Source organism: Ostrea edulis, chromosome 3 (assembly GCF_947568905.1).
Source record: "Ostrea edulis chromosome 3, xbOstEdul1.1, whole genome shotgun sequence".
Classification (NCBI taxonomy): domain Eukaryota; kingdom Metazoa; phylum Mollusca; class Bivalvia; order Ostreida; family Ostreidae; genus Ostrea; species Ostrea edulis.
In genome coordinates this window covers 43,772,185-43,797,664 of record NC_079166.1, presented here as the reverse complement: position 1 = coordinate 43,797,664, position 25,480 = coordinate 43,772,185, and the positions used below count along the sequence as shown (strand labels likewise).

Sequence of the window (25,480 nt, the reverse complement as noted above, 5' to 3'; positions counted from 1 at the left end):
CCAATCAGCTTGAAGCTGTAGGGTATAAATACTGCGAAACAAAGTCAGTCTACACTTATCTGGACCAAGAAGAACATCGCTTAAAAGAGAAACCTTAACAACGGTAAGGTATAGACGTGGCTGAATAAGTCTTTCCTATACAAAGTCAGTAATAATATAACTTTATTAAATACTTTACATAGGAATGAGACATTGCTCACATTTACCCTTACTTCCGCTACATTATTCTCATTAATACAGACTGAGTCAAATTGAGCAAAGACAAACATTGAGCAATATTGAGTAATTGAAGTGAGTAATTTTGAGTTGATCAAATTTTGCTATAATTGTGCGTGATTTCATTGTTCTTTGTAAAATAGCTAATCATTGGAACTGATCATTGTCTCAAATCATTTTACTGCCAATCACTGTTCAATATCTCGGAATAAAGTCGAGAGGACCCACATCGCTAATCAATATTTTGAGCAAGTAGCTCAGTCTAAATTGAGAAACCACGGTTGCACGCTACAAAAGTATAATAATTTACCTTGTAGTTTAATAAAAAACAACAACAATTTACCATGTTAAATCAACTTATCTCTTTGCAGTGGTAATTTACAATGGAACAAAAGAACTAATGATGTTTTCGTGGATTGTTGAGATTACAAATATTTGTTGGGATATATTTCAAGGTTATGGATTCAATACACCGAGACATTTAATATCTACACTGTAGATTGTGTATTTTCCTGAAATTTTAAACCACAATGAAATACACAATCTATATAATGTTTCAATTTTCCACGAAAATAGAACCCCCATGGAATCTAATGATTCCACGGTATTCCCCATATGTGTTGATCCAGTGTGGGTTACTACAACCCTGCCCTTTGGTTTGTCAGAAAAAACATCTTACTTATACTCATGTAGTTTAAGTTGGTTTAGAAATATGAAATTTTAGGCCGATAGAACATTTTGAATTTTTATTAGGTCACCTGAGTCACTTGGGTAACCTTTTGCCGTTGGTCTTCGTCCTTCATTGTGCGTCATCCATTAACAATTTTACATTTTGAACTTCTTATTGAAACTACAAGGTCAATTGGTACCATTTTTGGTGTGAAGCATCTCTAGGATAATAGGAATATAAATTGTAAAATTTATTACCTTACTACCCCCGGGGCCTCATGGGCAGGGCCAAATATGTTAATATATGCCATATTTTCAAAAATCTTCTTCTCTACTCCCACATCTGAGAAAAATTGAATGCATGGTTATGATGTTCATAAAGTCCTCTATCAAAATTGTGAAATTCATGGCCTGTGTGTCAGGGGTTCCGACCCTAGGGCAAGGCCAATATGACCATATAGTGAACATGTATAAAATGTTCACTATAATGGTCATATTCTCTACTTCCATTCATATTTGAGAAAAGAAATGCATGATTATGAAGCTCTCTACCTAAATTGTGAAATTTATGGCTCCTGGGTCGGGTTGAGGCCCTAGGGTGGGGCCAATATGGCCATATCGTGAAAATGTATTAAATCTTAGAAAATCTTCTTCTCTACTCCTACATAGATTTGAGAAGATTATGATGTCCATGAAGCTCTCTACCTAAATTGTGAAATTCATGACTCCTAGATCAGGGTTTGAGACCCTTGGGCATGGCCATATAGTGAAAAATGATTTATATGCTTCATACTTACATTTTTCCTTCTGTAATTGAATTGGAATTGTATGCATATTTTGCAAGTTCAGAAACATGTGCACAAATGACTCCATATTTAGGCTTAAATGCAAATATGGGCTATGATACTCAGGTGATCATTAAGGCCCATAGGGTAGGCCTCTTGTTACCAGGGATCTCTTTTGAAAAATTTCTGGATCTGCACATGGGGAATGATTTCAAGACTATGCATCATGGAAATAACATCCACATATAAAAAATAATCTTGTGATTGTCATGAATACGTACACGTACATTTAAAATTTAGAATTTGACACACACACAGACAACCCCCCCCCCCCCCCTTGCTAGTTTTAACTAAATTTACTCTTGAGTGTTTAATCTCTCAAAGTTCTCGACCTCTCAAAGTGAAATTTGAGTCCCATAAAACATGTCATTGTTTTTCATTCCTAAACTTTCAAAGTGGTGGTAGCATATGTACACACCTTCATATTCATATGTACGAGATTTGTCTTGTAAGTGTATGTCTATCTTAACAAGAGAAAGGAACAAATAAATGCATAAACTTGAAATGCAAGATAAAAGTTCCGTTGTTGAAATCAAGTCAGTTACCTAAAAATATGAAGGACAACGTGTCAAAACAATGCCAGGATGTTGTAAATATGCACTTAGATTGCTATAAAATCTTAACCAGAATGGTTAGTTGATTGATTGAATATATTGTTTAACGTCCCTCTCGAGATTATTTCATTCATATGAAGATGTCACCACTGCCGGTGAAGGGCTTCAAAATTTCGGCCTATGCTCGGTGCTTATGGCCATTGAGCAGGGAGGGATTTTTATCCTGCCACACCTGCTGTGACACGGGACCACGGTTTTTGCTGTCTCATCCGAAGGACCGCCCCATTTAGTCGCTTTTTATACGCCCGTCTTAAGACGGGCCGTATTATGTTATGGCCTTCATGTCCGTCCGTCTGTCCGTCCGTCCGTCCGTCTGTTAGCTTTTTCGTGTCCGGCTCATAACTTAAATACTATAAGGCCTAGAATAATCAAACTTTGTCAGTTGATACATCTTGGGTAGAAGGTGTGTCGCACATTAAAACCAGGTCGCTGTGACTTTTAATTAAGAAGATATGGCCAAATATGGTAAAACCCTGTCCGGCTCATAACTTGAAAACTATTTGATCTAGAATCATGAAACTTGGTCAACTTATGCATCTTAGGTAGAAGGTGTGTCGCACTGTACTTTAAGGTCACTGTGACATTTAGTTGAAGTGATTTTTTGAAAAAAGTATGTTATAATTGGTACAATCCCTACTCATATAAGAGTTTTGTAGAAAACCTCATTCAAAAATGTTACATCAAGAAAACACATATTTTTTTTATGATATACTGTACAGCTTTTTTTTAGCTTATGTAATGTTTCCTTTGTTTCTAACAATAACATGAGAAATTCCACTTGTCCCATGGGAGTAGCATGCAAAGGGCATTTTGACAAGACTAAATGAGTTTTGTGTAGAGCATCTCTGATCAACATGATCAAGCAGGTGTTATCTTTATCTCTAGGGAATTGGGCAGAGAGATCTTAGCCTCTTAATTGCAGATATACCAGAAATTATTTGTGAAAGTGAATTTGTTTGTTGTGGTTAGTCTTTATTTTCAAAATTAATTTGACATTGTACTATATAATTTTTAATTTTTTTTCTCGGCAACCTATATGCAGAGTATCATTTCTCACTAAGACAACAAATGGTTGCAATATGTATAAAGGCCTATTTTAATGATTAGTATTTTGATGTTTTGTTATGGCTGTGGCATTGTTCAGAAAAAAGATATACAATGAACAAAGCTGCAGATTGGGCATTTGTGTAAATCTGAACAGATGAAATAGTATTGCAATAACCATATTAAAAAATGTTAATTCAAGAAACTACACATTCTTCATTATATACACTGTACTATACAGCAGTATATAACAAACAAATTATTTCTTTTGTGTCAGTAACAAGAGAAATTTCCCTTGTCCCATGGGTGTAATTATCAAGCAATTCAGGAGGCATTTTGCTAACAGAAAAATTGCATTCTGTCAAATTACAGATTAATTAATGAGTTTAGAAGATTTCTGTTACAGCAATCTGATCAAGGAGGTGCTATCTATATCTCTTGCAATCGGGAATTGGGCAGAGGAATCTGGCCTTCTAATTGATCTGTCAAATTTTAGAACAGTTCTAATTGGTAGCCATTACTTTGAAAGTTAATTTGGTATAAAGTTTAAGAATTAATATGATATTGTAAAATATATTTTTATTTTATATCTCAACAACAAGGTGCAGATTGTCATGTCTCACTAAGATGACAGTTTTACAGTCTAAGAATAAACATATGTTTGATGTTTTATTACGCTGTGCATTGTTCTTCATTCCTTAAAATACAATGAGCAAAGCTGCAGATGTGCATTTCTCAAGTCTAACACAACCAGTTGAGAAATATATGATGTATTATTTTTTTCTAATTAATAACTACACCATAGGAGATGCACCAGTGTTTGAAATAACCGTTTTTAATCTATATTTATTTATATTGACATCACCATGCATATTTTACTTTTATACTTGAAGATTTGACAAAGGCAGATACTGATATATGTATTTTTTGATATGTTGAATAAATCAACCTTTTTGAGTACTCCCATTTATTGTAAGTTGTTTTCTTGGATAAAGGGCTATCTTGCACTTTAATCATTTCATTGAAAACATTTGGGAAAATGTTTTTATATCCTTTTAAAAATCATTAAGCTTACATTATCAATATTTGAAGCAATGTCACATGAGGCCATAAAGTGGGTAAGATTCTTAAAGGAAGGATGACATTTGGTTCCATGCATACCTATCTCTTCATGGTGATATGTTTATGTTAACAATATGTGACGGGCGTATCATGTGCCGTGGCGGTGCACTTTATTACGACAAGCAAGGGGGTACTGAGGACCTATTCTAACCCAGATCCCCACTGGACTGATAATGGTTGGACCTTTAATTTATGGATTTGATGCGACCTTCAAACTGTCCATTGCTCGAAGTTTTATCTAGGTCCCTTGAACTTCAAGTAATCGAGAGTCGCCTGTATTTTTATTATGGCCCCCTTTGGAAAAGAGGGTCATATTGTAGACTAAGTCTTGTCTGCTCAATATCTAAAGAACCCTTTGCTTGACTGTTTCGAAACTTAGTACAGTGGTTGCCCCTAGAGAGTAGATGACCCCAATTGGTTTTAAGGTCAAAGGTCAATCCACTCTGGACATTGAAAGTTTTTGTCTGATCAGTATCTTCAGAACTCTTTGCTTGACAGTCATCAAACTTGGTACACTGGTTTCCCCTAAGAAGCATTAAACCCCTATTTATTTTGAGGTTGTAAGGTCAAGGGTAAAACTAGACATACTAAGACATTGTCTGCTCTTTAACTTGAGAATCATTTGCTTGATAGACATCAAACTTAGTACAGTGGTACATCCATAGGAGATGATGATACATACTGATTTTGAGGTGAAAGGTCAAGCGTCAAAATGGACATAGTAAGGTATTGTCTTCTCAATATCTTGAAACCCTTTGCTTGACAAACATCAGACTTGGTACACTAACTCTACCTAAGGAGTAAATGACCCTAATCCTAATGAGGTCACAAAGTCAAAGGTCATGATTCAAATTACTCTGGACTTAAGAAGATATTGTTTGCTCAATATTTTGAGAACCGTTTTGCTCTACAGACATCAAACCTGGTACATGTACATCCTAAGGAGTAGATGACCCTATTGATTTTAAGGTCACACGGTTAAAGGTCAAACAGACATGAAACTGGGTACCCCTAAAAGAGTAGATGACCCCCATTGGTTTTCAAGTCACAATGTCAAAGGTCATAACTCAAGTGACTGGTTATTTAGAAATATCTGCTCAGTATCTTAAGAGATCAGTTGATTCTTTTTAAATTGCCTTAAGGGGGGGGGGGTGTATATTTGTTTATAAAACATTTGTTGTTTATTAATTCAGGATGACATCTAAGGATGAGTTGATGGACTTAATACAGCAGTGTCGATTGTCACTGAGTGGGGACCTGCCCTCTGATCTCAGTCAGCTTCCAGCTGATCTGGATGCCATAATAGAAAGATTTTGCAAGATTGATGGTGAGAAGCAATGACTAAAATTTTAAAATATGATATTCTTAGAAAATGAAAACCAAAGGAAAAGAACTTAGGGAGCTATAATGGAATACTTCACCAATCTGAAAATAAATTTTTATAATTAAAGTTGGTGGAAAATTAGAAAAATAGTGACACTCAAAATATCAGAACTGGCAATAGTTATATTTTTCCTGTTTTGCGTAATTTTCGTCCATGTACTGGTATGTGTGAATTAATGCTCATGAAAAGAATTTTTTTTTATTATATGAATAATTTCCAGCAAATTTGAAGACAAAATGTTCTTGTTTAATTTTCAAACTTGAGGGTTAAAATAATAGAGCTACATGTACTTGCATAATGACAGAAAACAGAAAGAAACATTATTCTGGTCCTATTATCATGAAGTTCTGTTTTCACAGATATCACAGTGGAGGAAACTCTTGATGGAATCACAGAGGAAACTTTCCATCTAGAAAAGACCGACCTTCACACTCTTCGCAAGGTTTGTTGTCAACCGGGACAATTTATGAACGGTTGAAACTGCTTGTTTATCTGTGTTTGTGCAATTGCAAAAAAAATCATAATTATGAATTCATAGAGGATAATTTTCATGGATTGCCAAGGTTTTACTATAATACTATGTTTCATTGAGATTTGATATTTTAATGGGATAGGGATACACACTGAATTCATGAAGAATGAGTCCCCATAAATTGGGATTCTTTAGTACAATGTAAATGTATTACTACAATAATTTCAATTCATCAACTCTTCAGATATTTACTTGGTTACTTTACAATTATGTCTCCCCTCTTTTAGAGGGAGACATATTGTTTTTGTTCTTTCTGTCTGTCTGTCACAAAATCTTGTGAATTCTTCTCCTCCTATATGGCTTTTCGGATAGACTTGAAACTTTGTACAATGCTTCATTGCCATTTGTAGATGTGCATATTAGTGGGACAGGAGGATCCAATCATTTTCCTAAAAGTTATTGTGGATCTAAGAAGGGTGGAGGATGTTAAAATAGCTTGTGAATGCTTCTCCTCCTATATGGCTTATCCGATAGACTTGAAATTTTGTACAATACTTCAATGCCATTTGCAGATGTGCATATTGTAGGGACAGGAGGATCCAATTGTTATCCTTAAAGTTATTGTGGATCTGAGGGGTGGAGGGTGTAAAATAGTTTGTTAACATTTCTTTGTGGCTTATCGCAGTTCATAATGTCTATGTTCCTGCTCATGCTCTCTCCATATTCCTGCCCATGCTCTCTCCATGTTCATGCCCATGCTCTCTCCATGTTCCTGCTCATGCTCTCTCCATGTTCCTGCTCATGCTCTCTCATTGCTCCATACCATGCAGTACATTAAGGGAGGAGGTTTCATTTGGAGCACTTCCACTTTGGGGAGCTGGGTAGACATTTGTCTTTCATAAAATTCATCTCTAGTTATGATAAAATTTAATTAATTAAATCAATGATCTCGTCTGATATATCAATCAGTTCATAATATATCAACCAGAAGTGGTTTCAAAAGAATATTTTGAAAAAGATTTTTTATGTGTGCAAAATATAGTAAAGATTTCAAATATTCAAATACTTTCTGTCTATCCTGTACAATCTGTATGAATAATTTTGTTTCCCATTTGATCTTGTACATTTTCAGAGATTACAAGAAGAAGGCAAAAAGAAAAAGAAATTGACTCCATACGAAAAGCTGAGAAACGGAAGCATAGATTTTTTTGATGATCTATTCAGGTACAATTGTAGTAAGAATTTATAGAAAGATTCACTTCAAACTCTTGCTGCACATACCTGAAATTGTTTTGGATTGGGGAAGAAATCTTGGTATGTTTATTTTATAGGCAGTACCTGGTGTGCCCTTCCTCGCTGCCGCTGTACGAGATATATTACTACGATTCCTGGGGGGAAATCAAACGACACTTTAACGCCTCCCCACGCTCAGTCATTCAGCTGGCACTTAGTTCTCCTCATCACTATCTACAGGTTTGGACCATTCATTGTTGAGGAAGTCAGTACACAATTACACAGTATATTTACAAGGTCACAATACATGTACATGTATTTAAAAATGCCTGATTGCATCATTAGCAATGTGGAAAGGCAAAATTCACATTTGTTTATGCCAGTCTTTGAACTAAAACTTGGTTTTAAGGATTAAAAATTGGAAAACGTTTTTTACTTGCAGTATAGGGAATCTGTCATTTTTGTATCTGTTTCAGTGTAAATGTTGCATGTCTGAGCCAGGTTCCATAACTCCAGCCATGCCTGATATCTGTATAGCATACAAACTTCACCTTGAGTGTACACAGCTCATCAACTTGTACGACTGGCTCCAGGTAATACTCGATACTGAATCAAACTGGCTCCAGGTAACATTAGATACTGAATCAAACTGGCTCCAGGTAACACTAGATACTGAGTCAAACTGGATCCAGGTAACACTCGATACTGAATCAAACTGGCTCCAGGTAACACTCGATACTGAGTCATACTGGCTCCAGGTAACACTCGATACGGAGTCAAACTGGCTCCAGGTAATGCTTGATATTGAGTCAAACTGCAGTCTAAATATCCACTATTTAAATTTGTAAAGCCAAAGACAAGTTACTGAACAGAATCATCGAGATTACCTTCTCGACCTCTAGAAGTAGATTACCTTCTCGACCTCTAGAAGTACATTTGTCATGACTGTAACAATGCAGTGCTTTTTCACCTTTTCTAAAAAACATTTCACATCAAAACATGTTTTATTGTGTTTGCTTTTCAGCATTGTGATGTCAGAAGATTCTGATTCTTGTGTCAATCAGTTTATATCAGTTTTTCGTTTTGATTTGGTTCTTTAGAATTAGAAAAAGAAAATGAAGGCTAGAAAATGTAGGAAGTAAATATTTCATTTTGAGAAATAACCTAATCTCATTTTGAGAAAAATACCTGGTAACCAACATTTAGAATATTACATAGTAGAATAAAGGGAAATAACTGTAGAAGTACTACAAAGTTCGTAAATTGCAAAGCAGGATAAAGGAATTTCTATTTCTACCTCAATTATTGTGAAGATCAAAGAAATGTTGTGTCCATTATTCTCCATTATATACTGATTAATCAATAGATTGTTAGAACAGTGATACATCTTAAACTTCCACAAGAAAATTAATACATGTATATCGATTTTAAATGTAATACTTATTAAGACCATATCAGTTACATGTCTTTGACCTGATCAGACTTTGTAAATTGCCTTAAAACAGCTGTTATATGTAGATCTATTGTGTGGCTCTTCTGTGGTCATATCTATTCGTTGTTTGTTTTTACGTCTTGTTTTGTTTATTGTAGGATTAAAATCATTCTTTTTGAAGAATTTATTAATGTGTAAACTCTGGACATTTTACTCGCAATCATGATAAAAGTTTGAAGCAACCTAATTTGTAATTGTACAGGTAAACAATCAGCTGTGTATTTCTGAACCATAGTGTAATAGAAATGAAGTTCTTGTTTTTGTGAATAATGCAGGATAATCTCCTTGGTCTCGAAATGTTGTTTGAAATATAAAAGCTTCGACTGATGTATTTCAAAATAACACACTTCTCGACCTTGAAGGTTATCCTACAACATCCACGAAAATGTGTACTTTATTCCTTAATTAACTATACAAGTACAACAAAGTTCATGAATTGCAAAACACTTTAAAGGGAAATAACTATGCAAGAATTACAAGATTCATGAATTGCAAATCAAAATAAAGGGGAATAACTGTATACAAGTACTACAAGGCTCGTTTAGTGCACTTTCACATGGCGTATTTTGACAGGCATTTGTGACTGTGGTGACATCTGAAGAAGAATCGAGTGAAGAAAAAATCAAGAACCCCGACAAAGAACTACAGTATCCTTCTCTAAATAGATACAATTACCCAGCATGCTGTGCTAAATCAGTTATCAAGGTAGTCATTCCATATTCATACCCAACATTCAGTGTTAGATTAGTAAGTGTGTCGCCTGCGTTACACGCAGTGGCAACATATAGGGATCACTATCCGTCGTCCTGCGGCGTCGTCACAAAAAATTTCTGTCACAGTTTTCTCAAGAACCACATGGGGCAACTCCCTGATATTTGGCACAGAGCATCAGTGTGGCCAACTGTATTGTGTAAGACATTTTCGAATCTGTCGCTTATCAACTTCCTGTTTGCCGGGACTTAGAATTTTTACAGCAAAAAAATTTCTGTCGCTTTTCTCAAGAACCACATGGGGCAACTCCCTGATATTTGGCACAGAGCATCAGTGTGGCCAACTGTATTGTGTAAGACATTTTCAAATCTGTCGCTTATCAACTTCCTGTTTGCCGGGACTTTATTTCATGATTAACTGAAGGACAGTATTTTTATGTACAAAAGGACAGTATTTGTAATTCCCATACTGAAGGACAGTATATGTGATTTCAGAACAGCACTAATTATGATTTTTCTTGAGAAACAGTAAATTGCATATATAAAAAGACAACAAGACTAAGCAGTAAACCCAACAGATAATTACTTTTGGTTATTACCATTGTCTTGATGATCACAGTAACAGGTTGATACATATTTTCAAACATATGTTTTCATTCAGTCTACATTTAATAAATGTCTTCATTTCAAACAGATTCTCCCACAAATTCCATTGCATAATAATGTCTCATCTTTCAATTTCAATTAAGTTATCGTTAAAGAATGTTTAGTAATTCTCAAAACCTTTAAAAGGAGTATTAAACTGACAAAAACCATTTGAATAATTTACTTTTTCAACATTATACGTGATATATTACATATAGAATCAACTAGCAGGCGACACATGTCTTCCGGGGAAGACTTAATACTGCGTTTTTAAAGTAGTCCATAATGAAAGGCCATTCCAGCAAATCTGAATGTTGTTACAGAAGTGAGCTTATTAGTCCTCTACGGAAGAAGTCAAAGGGGACTTTAGGTATGTGCGCTCTCTGTCTGTCCATCTGTCTGTCCGTCAGTTCAGTTTTCCGCACTTTTTTCTCTCTGTTCTCTCAGATATTCATTTGATATTTGGTATCTTGCTTTGCCATAACAAGTTACAGATCAAGTTCAAATTTTGTCTTGATCTGTTGATTTTTCATTAAGTTATGACCCTTGGACTTGGAAAAATAGCATAAATTGTTAGTTTACATCCAACTTTCTTATTTTTGTAGATAAGAGCTCGAGTACTACACTCATTAAAACTTCTAGCATAGTAATACAACAATGTAGCTAAATTATTCATGATCTCCTACATTTCACAGTTTATTGACTTGGTTAACAACCTTAACCTAAATTATAAATTTTCTTCTTTCCTGGTGTAGTCTCTACTCAAATAGTAGTTGATTTCCAACCATTCTTATCCTGGTTCCCCAATTTTCCCTTTTACCATAACCTACTTAATGAACTTTGAATATTGTTGTGGTACAATAATTTTTGCAACCGTTAGGGGACTATGTATTGCCATGCAATACTCTTAGAATGCTCGTTTTTGTTGTTGTCTGCCCTAAACAAATTTTCAAAGTATTTCAAATTTACCTACATTGGATATACAAATTATACATGTAGGGATGTCATATTGAATAAGTCAAGTAACCGGCTACTCTGACATGTCTCTAGTTAGAACATCTTGATCAGTTCTTGATGCTACTCTGTCATGTCTCCAGTAAGAACATCTTGATCAGTTCTTGATGCTACTCTGACATGTCTCCAGTAAGAACATCTTGATCAGTTCTTGATGCTACTCTGACATGTCTCCAGTAAGAACATCTTGATCAGTTCTTGATGCTGTTTTACTGTGATTTTCTTTCACAGTCATTTGTTGTCTGCTATTGCTATGATAAATAAGGAATTGGTGATGCAAATTGTTTGTGTTTACATGATTTTCACATATTGTTTGTGTTTACATGATTTTCACCCTTTGTAGATGAATTTAGAATCTTCAGTCATAAATATGTAACAATCAATACTAGCTATTTTTGTATTGAAAATAGTACCAGGTTTTTTTGTATGAAATAATTGCATGTTGGGCCATTCACTTTATTTTGTAACAATGTTGCTTATGATTTCGGAAATATTTCCAACTTTAGGGGAGGAGGTTGGAGACATGTTGTCCACAGTTGGTAAAAAGACACCATGAATACTTGTTGTTTTACCTCACAAAACTTTTTAAATATTATTAAATTTAATTTGGGCATTCCACTTAGAACACATTGTTTCAACCTCACGATACACTTGTCAAGGGTTAATTGAGGGCAATCAGCCAACTTCCTTACATGATTATCTCCTGATATCACAGTACAAATACCAAGTACGGTAATTAGACAGTTCGTTATTGTACATTGAATTAAAGAATCAGGAATTTCTTTTTAAAAGTTAAGGAATTTCCCATTTTCATATTTTCCCCTCAATCTTTTACCAGTTTTGGTAAATCAATAATGATGTTCTGATGATCACCCAGTTCATTGGTTACTCGTTAACATGTCTGAAATTAATATGATCTGTAGAATTAGCAGGTGGCCTGTGATTTTGATGTTTATCTCTAAATGTTTTGAATTTGTCCTTTACTTGGCTCAGAGCCCGCTTTATTAGAGCAGTGTCAGAGCTTCAGTTTCTGGGATTTGTGAAGCCAACAAAGAGGAAAACGGACCATGTGGCACGACTCACATGGGGAGGATGCTGAGTAAATAGAATGGCAGATTGACTAGTGTAACTTGCATGGGGAGGATACTGAGTAAATTGAATGGCAGAGTGACTAGTGTGATTTGCGGGGAGGATGCATAATAGTGTGGTGAATGGACTAATGTGACTCGCATGAAGAAGATGCTGATTAGTGTGGTTCATGCGACACAGGGGGAGAATGCTGCATGAATATAGCGGTTTGACTAGACTGACTTGTGAACTGAATGAAGAGAGCGATTGTGTTGTGATTGGCTGGATGCTGAAGTGGGAAAAAGTCTCAACAGTGAAATGTTATGTTTGAATTTGGTATACTACACTGATGAAAAAATTTGTGTGCTACAGGTTCATGTATTCATTAATAAAAAGAGATCAATTATTAAACGTTGGTTATGTTTACATGTATTTGATAGTTAGGAATTGATTAAACGTTGGTTATGTTTACATGTATTTGATAGTTAGGAATTGATTAAACGTTGGTTATGTTTACATGTATTTGATAGTTAGGAATTGGTCAGAAGAATCTATTTGCCTGTAATGTTTTGTGTTGTGGTTCAGACTGCATCAAGGAGAATTAGGTGGCTCATTACATCAAAATTTTATTTAATGGCGCACCTTAAAACACCTCGTATGAAGTACGATTTCACCATCAAAAGAATGATACATGCTCTCAATTATTTTATATACATGTAATTTTTTTTAAAAAATTCTGGAATAATAAAAAAGATGTTTTGTTTGCAAATACGAGATTTTAAGAGTCCAAATTTCGCTGTGAATTGATGCATGATATGAATAGGTACACATGTACAATGTAATAAAACACCATCTAGAAAATGAAGTCTGTATGATATGCATATGAATCTTGATAAATATAGTACAAGTATTTTAACGAAATTCTCCAACAGAAATGAAAATAAATATAAGAAATAAATTTCATTTTTGAAAATTCCTGAAGGTATGAACAGGAATGCTTCCTGAAGTCTGCAGGCATAAATCATTGCAGTTCTTACCCTCAGGTATATTTCAAAAATGATTTTTATTTCTTAAATAACACCCAAAGAATTATGTGAAACACATACATTAATTTTCATGTCCTCAGTGCAGTAACATGTTCTGGCTAAAAAAAATATTGTATGAAACAAATACTCTATTGCAACGTCTTGATTTCCATAGCAAGACCATAGAGCTTGCCTGAATCACTTCAGACCCTTTAAATATTGTGGCCTCACTCAATCCAATACTATATGAAGCTGTTTGAAATGTGTTGTCGGTATTTACAAAACCTTGTTCTTTGAAAGAAGAAATTTAATACTTGAATTTTACCTTATCAGGAGGCAAATACAATGTACTGAGCTATGTGAGAGAAGTTATCGTGCACTGAATTTGACTGTTGATAAAACTTGTCACAATAGCTGATAATTGTGTCAACTGTTGCAGAGTATGTGAATGTACTAATCTCTTTGCGTGTACTAATTAAGTAAAATCACCAGTCTAACAATTAGCTGCACAGACTACTGAAATGAGTTTCATGAGTATTAACAGTAATCCAACCATCACAGACAAAATCTTGTATTAGAAGATATGCATGTATAAAAAAGAAGCCAACATTCATTCGTGATCAGAAGTGAAAGAAATATCAGATCCCCACCCCCAACATATTCATGAACAAGAAGACCATGGGCCACATCGCTCACCTGAGTCACCTTGACCTTTCTGTGTTCAACTATTGTGACTTTTCAAAGATCTTCTGCAATCTTTATTCCCATGAAATATTTTGACCCTTTATTGTGACCTCAACCTAGTCCCATGGGATCACGATATAATCATGATATAATGACACAAGATTGAAACTCATGGTATGAAATGTAAGGTCTTGCCATAAGGAATCTACATATGTATATAAAAATTATGAAAGCCCTATCTTAAACAGTTCAGAAGATTTTGACTAGGTTTACTTTTCTTAAAAATAGGTCAAAATCTAAGGTCAAGGTTACAAGATAAAAAATTTTGGTACCAAAAGAATAAAAATATGAAATTTGAGAGCCCTATCACTTACTGTACTGTTCAAAATATATGAGCATGGTCCAGGTTTCCGACAGACAGGACAAAAATAATGCACATACACACCCGATTTATTCATGGGGGCATAAAAAATTTTAATCAACAAAAATTAGGAATATTTGTATTTTGATAAGATTTAATGTGACCCTGCTATTGTTTTAATTTCCTGTATATTCCCACATCAGACTTTGATCTCCTATTATGGCCCCACCTTACCCCTTACTTGTGGGGCCCCTGAATTTTGAACAAATTTAGATTTACACTACCTGAACTACTTGCATGTCACTGACTAATCATTGACCTGCTACTCTTGAGAAGATTTCTTAATGTTTCCCTATATATTCCCATATAAAACTTTAATCCCCTTTGTGGCCCCATCCTACATGTACCACTGGGTCATGATTTGAACAAAATTACATCTACACTACCAGGGAATGCTTGCATATTAATATTACTAATCAAGGCCCTACTGTTATTTAGAAGATTTTTGCTATATATTCCCATGCAAAACTGGCCTTACTCTACCCCCGGGGACCACAATTTGAACAAACTTGAATCTGCACTACTTGGGAATGCTTGCATTTTAATGTCATGAGTAATCATGACCCTGTTCTTAATAATACAATTTTTAAAGATTTATCTTATATATCCCCATGTACAACATTGACCCCCCCCCCCCCCCCCCATGTGTGCCATTATTTGAACAAACTGGAATCTACACTATGTCAGGAAGCTTTCATACAAGTTTCAACTTTTCTGGCCAAGTGGTTCTTGAGAAGATTCTTAAGTGAGCCCACTTTATTTATGCATTTTCTTTTGTAACAGGAAGGGAGAAAATGCAAGGGACCAGACCGGGATTCAAACCTGGGCCCCCCGAATCTCCATCCAGGTGCTCTACCAACTGAGCTATCTGGCCACCAGCGATCGAACCCGACTGACCACTACATTCCTCCCTCCTTCAATGTCTTCATCTTAGACATCAACCCAGGATCTTAATCCCCTGGCAGGCATTTTCACCTGTCAGTTCCAGGGGCTAGTGTACGGCACCAAATGTAACAGAAAAGGAGAAAATGCAATGGACTAGATCGGCATTCGAACCAAGTCCCCTGAATCTCCAGTCAGGTGCTCTACTAACTGAGCTATCTGGCCACCAGTGATCAAATCTGGCTGACCGCTACACTTATGATCTCTCCTTGGGAGAAATAGCCCTTCATTTGAACTAACTCCCCTTTACCCAAGGATGGCTTGTGCTCAATTTGTTTGAAATTGGCCCAGTGGTTTCTGAAAAGATTTTTATATGGTGCCACAAAATTTTTAATAATTCTTAATTATCTCCACTTCAAAAAGGTGTGGCACTTCCTTTGAACTAACTTGAATCCTCTTCAACCAAGCATGCTTTGTGGCAAGTTTGGCTGAAATTAACCCTGTGGCTTGAGAAGAAGTCGAATATTTTAAGTTTACGGACGAATGGATTGACGCCAGACAAAATGTGATCAGACTTTCAGCTCCTGTGAACTAAAAATTCACATACTGCCCCATCTGATCTCGGCCTTCCTTGTAGTATTCATACCAACTTTCAAACTCTTTCCAGTGATGTCCCATTTCTGCACATTGTGACCTTGTACAACCTCCCACCATGAGGAGACTACTCTCAAACCCTTTTCAGCAATTAGTCAGTCCTGGCCACATTTCTCTTAATTTTTGTTCTCTTTGTCCTTTCCCTGCAGTCACAATCAAATTCTACTCTCACAAAGACTGTCATTTAAGGTTAAAAGTGTGTACTCATTAGAATTATGCACCCCCTCTTTATCTTTATTAATTAAATCTTCACGAGTACAGATGATAGAGAATAGGAATCTCATAATTTTAGCAGAAGTCATTTTATCGTAAATTACATTCATAGTTACCCTGTATTTTGAAAGATTGCACCAAGGCTTGCTTTCATACATATAGGTTTTAACTCCACCACCCCATCCAAAGACCCATGAAATTCAAAATCTGTGTTTCCCTATCCCCAAATAATGCCTCTCATTAATATTGGTCAAAGTTCGCCATGTAGAGAAGACAAAAATAACAAAATTTCTTAAATATATGACACAAAACCCAAGATCACAGACAGGCAAATATTTGTAACAGGCACCTATGCGACTCAAATTTATAAACGTCTAACTTTCTGTAAACAATTTTATTAAATTGCTTTTTACATAAAAAAAATTCATTAAATTGTTCTGTTTGGAACATTTTGTAAAATTCTAACAAAATGAAATCCATGATAAAATATACACAGTATTACAATTGAGAAGTTTATTGTGATAATTTTGTCATATCAGCATTTCCATGATTTTATTGTTTCTTTGGTACATTATACTATTCACAATCATTTCCAATGGTTTCTTGAATCAAATTTTGCAAATTAGACAACAACCTGCACTGAAATGCAAATATATATGGATCCAATCACCTAAAGCATGACTGATGTTAACAGTTTGACTGAAGTTTGGAGCTGATAAGATTCTCATCTTTCCAAGTATCATGATTCTATAATCTACATTGTTTTGAAGAAACACTGATACACTTGATTCTAAGCATGGTTTTTAAATTTTCCTGCCTCTGGTTGAACGAGGCTGCCTTTTTCAGTACACCTTTTCCAGACTGGTAGGTTTCGGATCATCATCGTACCCTCCTCTTTCTTCCTCATCCGTGGACAGCAGATCCCCCTCATCTGTTTCCAAATCGTCATACTCATCATCTGGAACATCGCCATACTCAAAATCCTCCTCCTCTCTCCTGGGTTTGACCTTTTCCCTCAGTTCTACAGTGACCTTCCCCCGACCTCTTGGCATTGTCTTGATCATTTTGGAACCTTTACCTCTTGGTCGTCCCCGTCCTGCATTCCCTTTCTTTTTCTTTGCGAGTCGCCTTTGTCGGTAGCCTTCTGGATCATTATGAAGGAGCATGTGTTTGGCAAGATGATCTGGCCTAGTAAATGCACTAGAACACTCTAAGCATGGGAAAGGCTTATTTGTGAAGTGAACACTCTGATGCCGCTTGACATGTTCAGCTCGCTTGAATGTCTTGTTACACACTTCACAAGTGTGGGGTCTTGATTTCTGGTGAACCTCTTTATGCCTTCGCCAGTGTTCACGTCGTTTAAACACATAACCACAGACATCACAAATGTGCTCCTTGCCCGAGGTTCTCGGACCCCTCTTAGTTTTATGTACCTGATTTTTGTGAAGTGCTAATTTTTTCTTGTCTAAGAAATGTTTGTCACATTTGTCACACTTGATCATGCAAACTTTTAAAAAGTCGTTATCAATATCCTCCTCCTCCTCCCCGTCGTCTTCGCTCTTGTAAACTTCCTCCACAGTCAGCTTACTTTTGGGTTTAGGGCCTGGTTTTCTTCCCGGTTTTCCTTTAGCTGGTTTTCTTGGTGATGTGACAGTAACAGTCTTTGCTCGTTTTTTAGCTGGTTGTGACTCGTCTTCAGGAGTAACACCGATTTCCTCGTAGTCCTTCACAACCTTCCTCTTTGGGGCTCTATAGCTCTTTCTCACTGGGGAGGCCATGTCTTCCTCATCCTTCATTTCTTCCTTGATCTTCTTTATAGGATCTATTGTCATGTAGCTGCCAACTTCCATGTTTTCTGATGACATATTCTCCTCTTGTTTCCCCGATTCACTCATACCAATTCCACTTAAAGACTCCCCATGTAGCTGCTCCACATGGGAGCTCTGGACCATCTCATTCTCTGGGATCAAGGGAGCAGGGGACGGGTGAGTGTCGGTGAGAGTAAAGGTCTGTAGGGTGTTTTCTGTTGGGGTAGGCTGGGTTGTTGTGGTGACTCCAACTGGTGATGTAGAGAATTTTTGAATAGATGTTGTGGACTCTGATGGTGGGCAGTCTGATATAAGTGCCTTTCTTACAAGACCCATAGAGGTGACTACCAGTTGATGAGTTTGTCTGGACTTTGCTGTGGTAGACTTGGGAGCTAATTTTGTTGTGCTGACTTGTGAAGAAGTAGTTCTCACTGCAGAAATGGCTTCAGTGACATCACTTGTGGTAATCTTGTACGCTACCTGGTCATCTAAGTATGACTTTACACATATTCCTGCTGGGATGACTACCTTTTTAACAGGTGATGTGGAAGGTGACGAGCTCGGCGACACCTGTGTGTTTGTCTTTAGGATAATTCTTGGCTGAGGTTTGGATAGAGTGACCTGGGTTTCTGTCAAAGCAGTGGATGCAATACTCATTTCATGTGTATCGGTGTAAGTAGGAATTGTGTCCTCTGTGTTGACCACAACAGATGTTGTTTGTGTTATCGACGGATCGGCCATGACATCTGATAAAGGAATATCTACACTGAGAACACCATCAGCATGTGTTATCCCAATCACATTTGATGTGTCTTCCTCTGTGGTCACTGTTGCATCTTCCTGGGGTGTTTCTGCAATACTTTTTTGATCCGCAGAAGGATCCTCCTGTTTCTCACCAGGAAAAGGGGTATTCACATCACAGAAATATGTTTCTGACATCGTTTGGACTTCAGGTTTGAGTGTCAGTTCCTGCCCATTACTTTGAACCGGCGCAGCTATTTCTTCAATAGAGTTTTCCATGGTAATCTGGTCCTTATTTCCTATTGGCATGTCAATTTCCTCGCTTGTGTTTCGAACAGTAAACTGGTCCGCATTTCCTATTGGAATAGCAATTCCTTGGTTAGAAGTTCCCTCTGGCATAGCAACATTTGCACCATCAGCTGTGGACATGACGATATTGTCGAGATCTTCAGGGAATGATTCACCAGGATTGGACAACTGGATAATAATAACTTCAGAGTTCTCTGCCATTTTCTTTACTTCTCCCTGCAATTTAAATCATGGAATATTTCACAACTTTCACATATTATTAACTTATAAATCCTCAAAAGGATCCAGTGACTACGGATTGACATAGTAACCTCATTTACGTGTATCACAGAGATTCTTTTACTTTCCCTATTTGTTACAAATATTCTTAACAGTACACCAATAGTATTTTCAGTCTATTTTTAGAACAAATCAGTTATAGAACCGTAATTAATACATGTGGTTGCTTTATCAATAAACAAGGTTTACTGTAAATCACATTTGAAAAGACTATTTGTGCAACTTTGCCTTATCAATAAGACATAAATTTTGCTTTTCACTATATGTATGTATCAATATATAAATATATCCATAAGACCCTTATTTTTGTGCTAATGCAACCTTGCACAGTTGTGCGGAAACAGTAGTTTACAGTATTTCTCGCAGAATTAAAACTTATGGTTCAGGTGAACTTATAAAAGGTCACGCTTTAGAATGAGATAAGAATGATTTGTGCTGGGAGCAGATTGATTCTAAATGTAAGTAGAAAGATTTTAAGAAAATACTTTAACATGAGAATGGAACCAACAGGGCGTCAATTTTCCTATAAATTCCTATATTTGGGGGTTATTCCTATAAATTCCTATATTTGGGGGTTATTCCTATAAATTCCTATATTTGGGGGTTATTCCTATAAATTCCTATATTTCCCCAAAAATTCCTATATTTCTGTGAAATTCCTATATTTTGGGGTAAGCAAGAAATGTTGGATTCTGAAGCAAAACCAGTACTGTATATTACAAACAATTGTGTCATCTATTTGTAACTATACAACATTTACATCAAAATTCACCATTCTTTCAGGCTATCCAGTGGCCCTAAAATTCCCCTATTTTTCCTGTCAGTTTCAATTTTTTTTAAAAATATATAATTTCTATTCTAGCAATCTTGAAAATGCATTCAAACTAAATTTGACCAGTGAATCCATGTGTCAAGCTGTTTATTGCTTGTGACTTTGTGACAAAGATGTGACTATTAAGGTTATAGCGAATTATTCCTGCACGGAGAGTTTCTTTATTGTCAAAATTGTGAAAGTACGACCATTTAAATGTTTAAAACTGCCCTAATTTGAATACGAAATTCCTAAATTTAGCCCTTATTTTTTGTCAGAGTGCTGGACAGTCTGGATGTGGTGACCCTGCCCAGCCCAGCTATTCCAGCTTTACCTGCTGGATTTATTTTTCTTCCTTGCGGGAAGTCAAACAGTCTTGCAGATGAAGAGCTCCGTCCCATGTTCTAACAAGTGTTTTGTTTCAGGTTGAGTTTTAACAAGACTTAGTGTGAAAATGTCTAGGATAAAACAAAGTTTCAGGAACACTGGTTAACTGAAGTAGATTCAAATTAATACAGGTTACAGTCCGAGTTGTAAGATGTTAGCTTGCCAAATGTGTCATTTTGTTAATTGACATTATTTTTTTTGAAACAATGAAAGTTGTAATTCCTGTTAACTTGTAAATAAAAGGAGAGTGTAGTGGGTGGAGGAGGAGGCTTAAAAGTCCAGAAGTTCTTTGTTTTTCCTGTCCTATACATTCCTATATTTCTGAGAAAAAGGTGCTATATTTCTGGGGTATGTCCTGTATTTTTTGGACCAAAATTCACTTGACGCCCTGAACCAGTCTAGATGAAAATTTAGTGTATTATAGGCCTACTAGTAGAACACTTTGTTGTTCTTTGGAACTTATGCCATTGTGAGTTTAACACATCATACTTGGAGGAAGAAGTTTTACATTCACCCAAGTCAAAGTACACTAGATAGGCTAAGAGTTGGAAGAAAGCACGAGGGGGGGGGGGGGGGGGGGGGGGGTGTCTACTTGACAGTTCCGAAAGGGGGGGGGGGGGTGACCGGTTGCAGAAAGGGGGGTGCAATAATTCTCGGTAGCTCTCCACTTTATTCATGAGATTAAAGTAGTATTTCACCAACTACGAATAAAGACACTGTGTTATTACGCATATCGAAGACGTAATGGCGACTGTACAAGAAGCAAACAACGACTGCCATGCTATCGAATGAAAAGTGGGGGGATGCTCGTGTATACGCATTTACAACTATATTCTAAGGAATTAAAGAATAGCAGCTCGGTAGACAAGTCTATAGTGACATGAATATTAAGCTGAGTAAAAGAAATACCTGAAAACCATAGCTATAAACGAAAATCTCAGGAAAAGTGTCTTTGTCTGGTAAACCGGAAGTTCAATGTGTGGAGCTCTTTTTTTTCTTCTCTTTTTTTATTTAATCCATACAAGGAAAAATATATTGCTATTATGAGTGAATCTTAGATCATGTAAAATAAATTTCTGTATATCTTTTCTAAATCTGAAATCTATAGTATCAATCGCAAAACATCGGACCTTTCCGGGATGTTCCGGTATGATACACTTGTATGGAAACCTTGCGAGACTTCTAGCTAACGATTATTTGTATGGAAGAATGTTAGGGAATATTTTGTTTGTATTTTGTTTTCCCGTTTTAACTCCTATTTTGAGATATCGCAAGGGAATGTAAAAACAATGTAAACAGTAATATGATAAATACAATCATTTCACTGTATTTTTTACAATGGCGGTATCCAGAAAATGCTCCAGGGGGGTGGGGTGGGGGACCCAAATTTATGAACCTTCGATGCCCAAGGGGGTGGGGGTGGAGACCTCAAAATGTGGAGTTCTCAAAATGGAAAAAAGAAGACAATTTTTGTTTAAAATATTGAACCAAAGGGTTTGTGTGTGTGTGCAATGCCTGTAACCTCGTCTTGATCCTCCACTGAAGTTCGTACCCGTTATTCAATTTCTTCTACAACAAGTACTCGTTGAACGTGTTAGTATTAGTACTTAGCACAATAGATGTCAAACAATAATCAATCAAATAGATATGCCTCAAAATAAACAGAAGATTTATTTGCATTATGAATCATAGTCTTACGGTATTTAATGTATAACCCTCCGTGGCCGAGTGGTTAGAGCATCGCGCTCCAAATCACACGGCCTCTCACCTCTGTCGTCGCCGGTTCAAATCCCGCTCGCGCCGGTAAGTGTGAAAGTTTTCCAGTTTACTTTCGGAAGGTCGGTACATTGTATCTGGGTTCTCTCTTCCACCAATAAAAACTGGGCGCCACCAGATAACTGAAAAAGTGTCGAGTGTGGCGGAAAACAGCAAAACAATCGATCAATCAATGTATAACGATTATATTTCATATCTGATATATGGTGGATTTTTGTAATCATGCTGCCATTTTGCAGAGTTCATTGAACAAAAATATTCCACCATAGGAGTTTACAAAATTTTTATTACTGCTTAATTTCTTTCACCTATAATTTTGAATTGAAATCTATTTGAAGAACATTTTTTATCTAAATATTTTTTAAAAGAAGTTAAATTTTCACACAAGTTACATAAACTTTCTCTTTATGAAAATATGAAATAAAATTAATCATTTACGGCACATGTGATATATTTAGTAAATTAGATTTTTATTTTTACCAAGGGTGGATAACTCTTCCAAAAAAAAAAAAACTCACGTGCAAAAAGATCGGCTTCTATTCATTTACCAAATCTTCTCTATTCTTACAAAATGACAAGGACTAGCTCAGGAAGCATATGGGGAAGCCAGGAGTTTATTATACCGACATGAAATTATGGAAATGTAATTAAAAAAAAACAATATATGATACATTGTATGAACACTATAATAACAATAGTTGTGACTGATAACAAAAATGAATCGAGTATCCTTTCATTAACGACGTGACTGGCCAGGAAAAAACAAGTAAAAAAAAAAAAAAACTTTCTATAAGAAAAAATTCTGGAAACCTGTGTCCCATATCATGTCAAAATCGGAAATGCGCGCCGTCTCCAGGATAATACAGGGACTTCGCAATAAAATCTTAAATATGAACAATAAGTTACAAATACATGAAAATAAATGATATATCCCAATAAAGTTTGAACAATAATAGAACGAAGAAATGATTGGTTGATGTTTTCCGCCACACTCAACAATTTTTCAGTTATCTGGTAGCGCCAACTTTTTATTGGTGGAAGAGAGAACCCAGATACAATGTACCTGGGAAGAGACCACCGACCTTCCAAAAGTAAACTGGGAAACTTTCTCACTTACCGGCGCGAGCGGGATTCGACCCAGCGCCGACAGAGGCCGTGATGCTCTAACCACTTGACCACGGAGGCATTTCTAAAATTCTGTGTTTCTTTGTCAGAAGATGGGCTAGAACTGGTAGCTCGTGCTAAACGAGCACCCCTCGAAAACAAAACTCGTCACCACGTGACTCATAACTTTAAAACCATATTGGACAATTTATTTCCGAATTTATAAGACAATTATTTTCCGCTAATCTCCGTACCGCGGAAAATGTAAATTATGTGAATTATATCTACTTCACTTTCATCATGATTTATTTAGCAATAAACGTTTATTTTGAATTAAATCATTGAGAAATATTCAATATCCATTTGTTGTTTGAACATACATGTATTAAATTGCATAAAAAAATACAACAGGTTTGAACACAAGTTCTTACAACTTTCGTTATACAGTGAATACCTTCATTCTTTCAGGGGAGTCTCGAGACTTTCCGTGGGCTTTTTCCATCTCCTGCAAACTTCCTGTACACATTAGTTTACATTTATACACAGCACCACTATATAACATTTTGACGAACAACGTGCGCACGCAAATCCAGAGATACATTTTACCCTGACAGCACTTCATTCCATCGCCAAGAATCAGAACGAAGGACAACAAACAGACAGCATATCCTGTTGGACTTTGCGAAAGCATTCGATAGAAGTCCATGCGCGGATCCTAGATTTTTGTCCTGGGAGGGAGTCGAACTTTGTGCAGGAAAAATAAAACAACCCTTTTAAAATGAGTACCAGGGACCAAATGATCGCTAAAACATTACAAAAGGGGGCGGGTGTTGGAATACCTAAATGGCACATACTGCAACTTAATCTGATTTTTCGACAAAAGACGGCGGATGTGAAATCCTATTTTTTCGGCATGTGATGACGATTTCTGGAATGAGGTGTGATCTTGGGTTTCCCTACCTCACTAAGAGACTTGATTGAAGCAATCGTGGGTTTCCCTGCCTCACTAAGAAACTTGATTGAAGCGATCTTGGGTTTCCCTGCCTCACTAAGAAACTTGATTGAAGCGATCGTGGGTTTCCCTGCCTCACTAAGAAACTTGATTGAAGCGATCTTGGGTTTCCCTGCCTCACTAAGAAACTTGATTGAAGCGATCTTGGGTTTCCCTACCTCACTAAGAAACTTGATTGAAGCGATCTTGGGTTTCCCTGCCTCACTAAGAAACTTGATTGAAGCAATCTTGGGTTTCCCTACCTCACTAAGAGACTTGATTGAAGCGATCGTGGGTTTCCCTGCCTCACTAAGAAACTTGATTGAAGCGATCTTGGGTTTCCCTGCCTCACTAAGAAACTTGATTGAAGCGATCTTGGGTTTCCCTGCCTCACTAAGAAACTTGATTGAAGCGATCTTGGGTTTCCCTGCCTCACTAAGAAACTTGATTGAAGCGATCTTGGGTTTCCCTACCTCACTAAGAAACATGATTGAAGCGATCTTGGGTTTCCCTGCCTCACTAAGAAACTTGATTGAAGCGATCTTGGGTTTCCCTGCCTCACTAAGAAACTTGATTGAAGCAATCTTGGGTTTCCCTACCTCACTAAGAAACTTGATTGAAGCAATCTTGGGTTTCCCTACCTCACTAAGAAACTTGATTGAAGCGATCTTGGGTTTCCCTACCTCACTAAGAAACTTGATTGAAGCGATCTTGGGCGTCCCTGCTTCACTAAAGATTGTACCCTTCTTTTTGGTCAGTTTCTAATGATGAACGAAGTAGTGACAGTCCAAACTCTACCAAAGTGAAGGACTTTATGAAATTGCAGTAGCATTGTTCAGAAGTTTGCTGTTGTCATAATAATAAAAG

The 25,480-nt window shown here is 36.4% G+C and overlaps 2 protein-coding genes across 2 annotated transcripts in view; one reads left to right on the top strand and one right to left on the bottom strand.

Annotated features, from left to right (window-relative positions):
• Nucleotides 1–12,939, top strand: part of LOC125675482 (uncharacterized) — a 78,325-nt gene extending 65,386 nt beyond the window's left edge. Inside the window, exons 24-30 of the mRNA XM_048913206.2 lie at nucleotides 5,704–5,837; nucleotides 6,254–6,336; nucleotides 7,499–7,590; nucleotides 7,698–7,839; nucleotides 8,076–8,192; nucleotides 9,665–9,738; nucleotides 12,454–12,939. Of these exons, the coding sequence (XP_048769163.2) occupies nucleotides 5,704–5,837; nucleotides 6,254–6,336; nucleotides 7,499–7,590; nucleotides 7,698–7,839; nucleotides 8,076–8,192; nucleotides 9,665–9,738; nucleotides 12,454–12,559 (748 nt within the window). The 3' untranslated portion in view covers nucleotides 12,560–12,939. The remainder of the gene's footprint in view (nucleotides 1–5,703; nucleotides 5,838–6,253; nucleotides 6,337–7,498; nucleotides 7,591–7,697; nucleotides 7,840–8,075; nucleotides 8,193–9,664; nucleotides 9,739–12,453) is intronic.
• A 3,847-nt stretch (nucleotides 12,940–16,786) lies between these two features.
• Nucleotides 16,787–21,868, bottom strand: LOC125676893 (zinc finger E-box-binding homeobox 1-like). The gene is made up of 2 exons (XM_048914765.2): nucleotides 21,652–21,868; nucleotides 16,787–19,481 (listed from the first exon to the last, which is right to left on the bottom strand). Exon 2 carries the CDS (start codon nucleotides 19,464–19,466, stop codon nucleotides 17,250–17,252), a length of 2,217 nt encoding a protein of 738 aa, XP_048770722.1. The 5' UTR covers nucleotides 19,467–19,481; nucleotides 21,652–21,868; the 3' UTR covers nucleotides 16,787–17,249.
• Nucleotides 21,869–25,480: the final 3,612 nt, after the last annotated feature.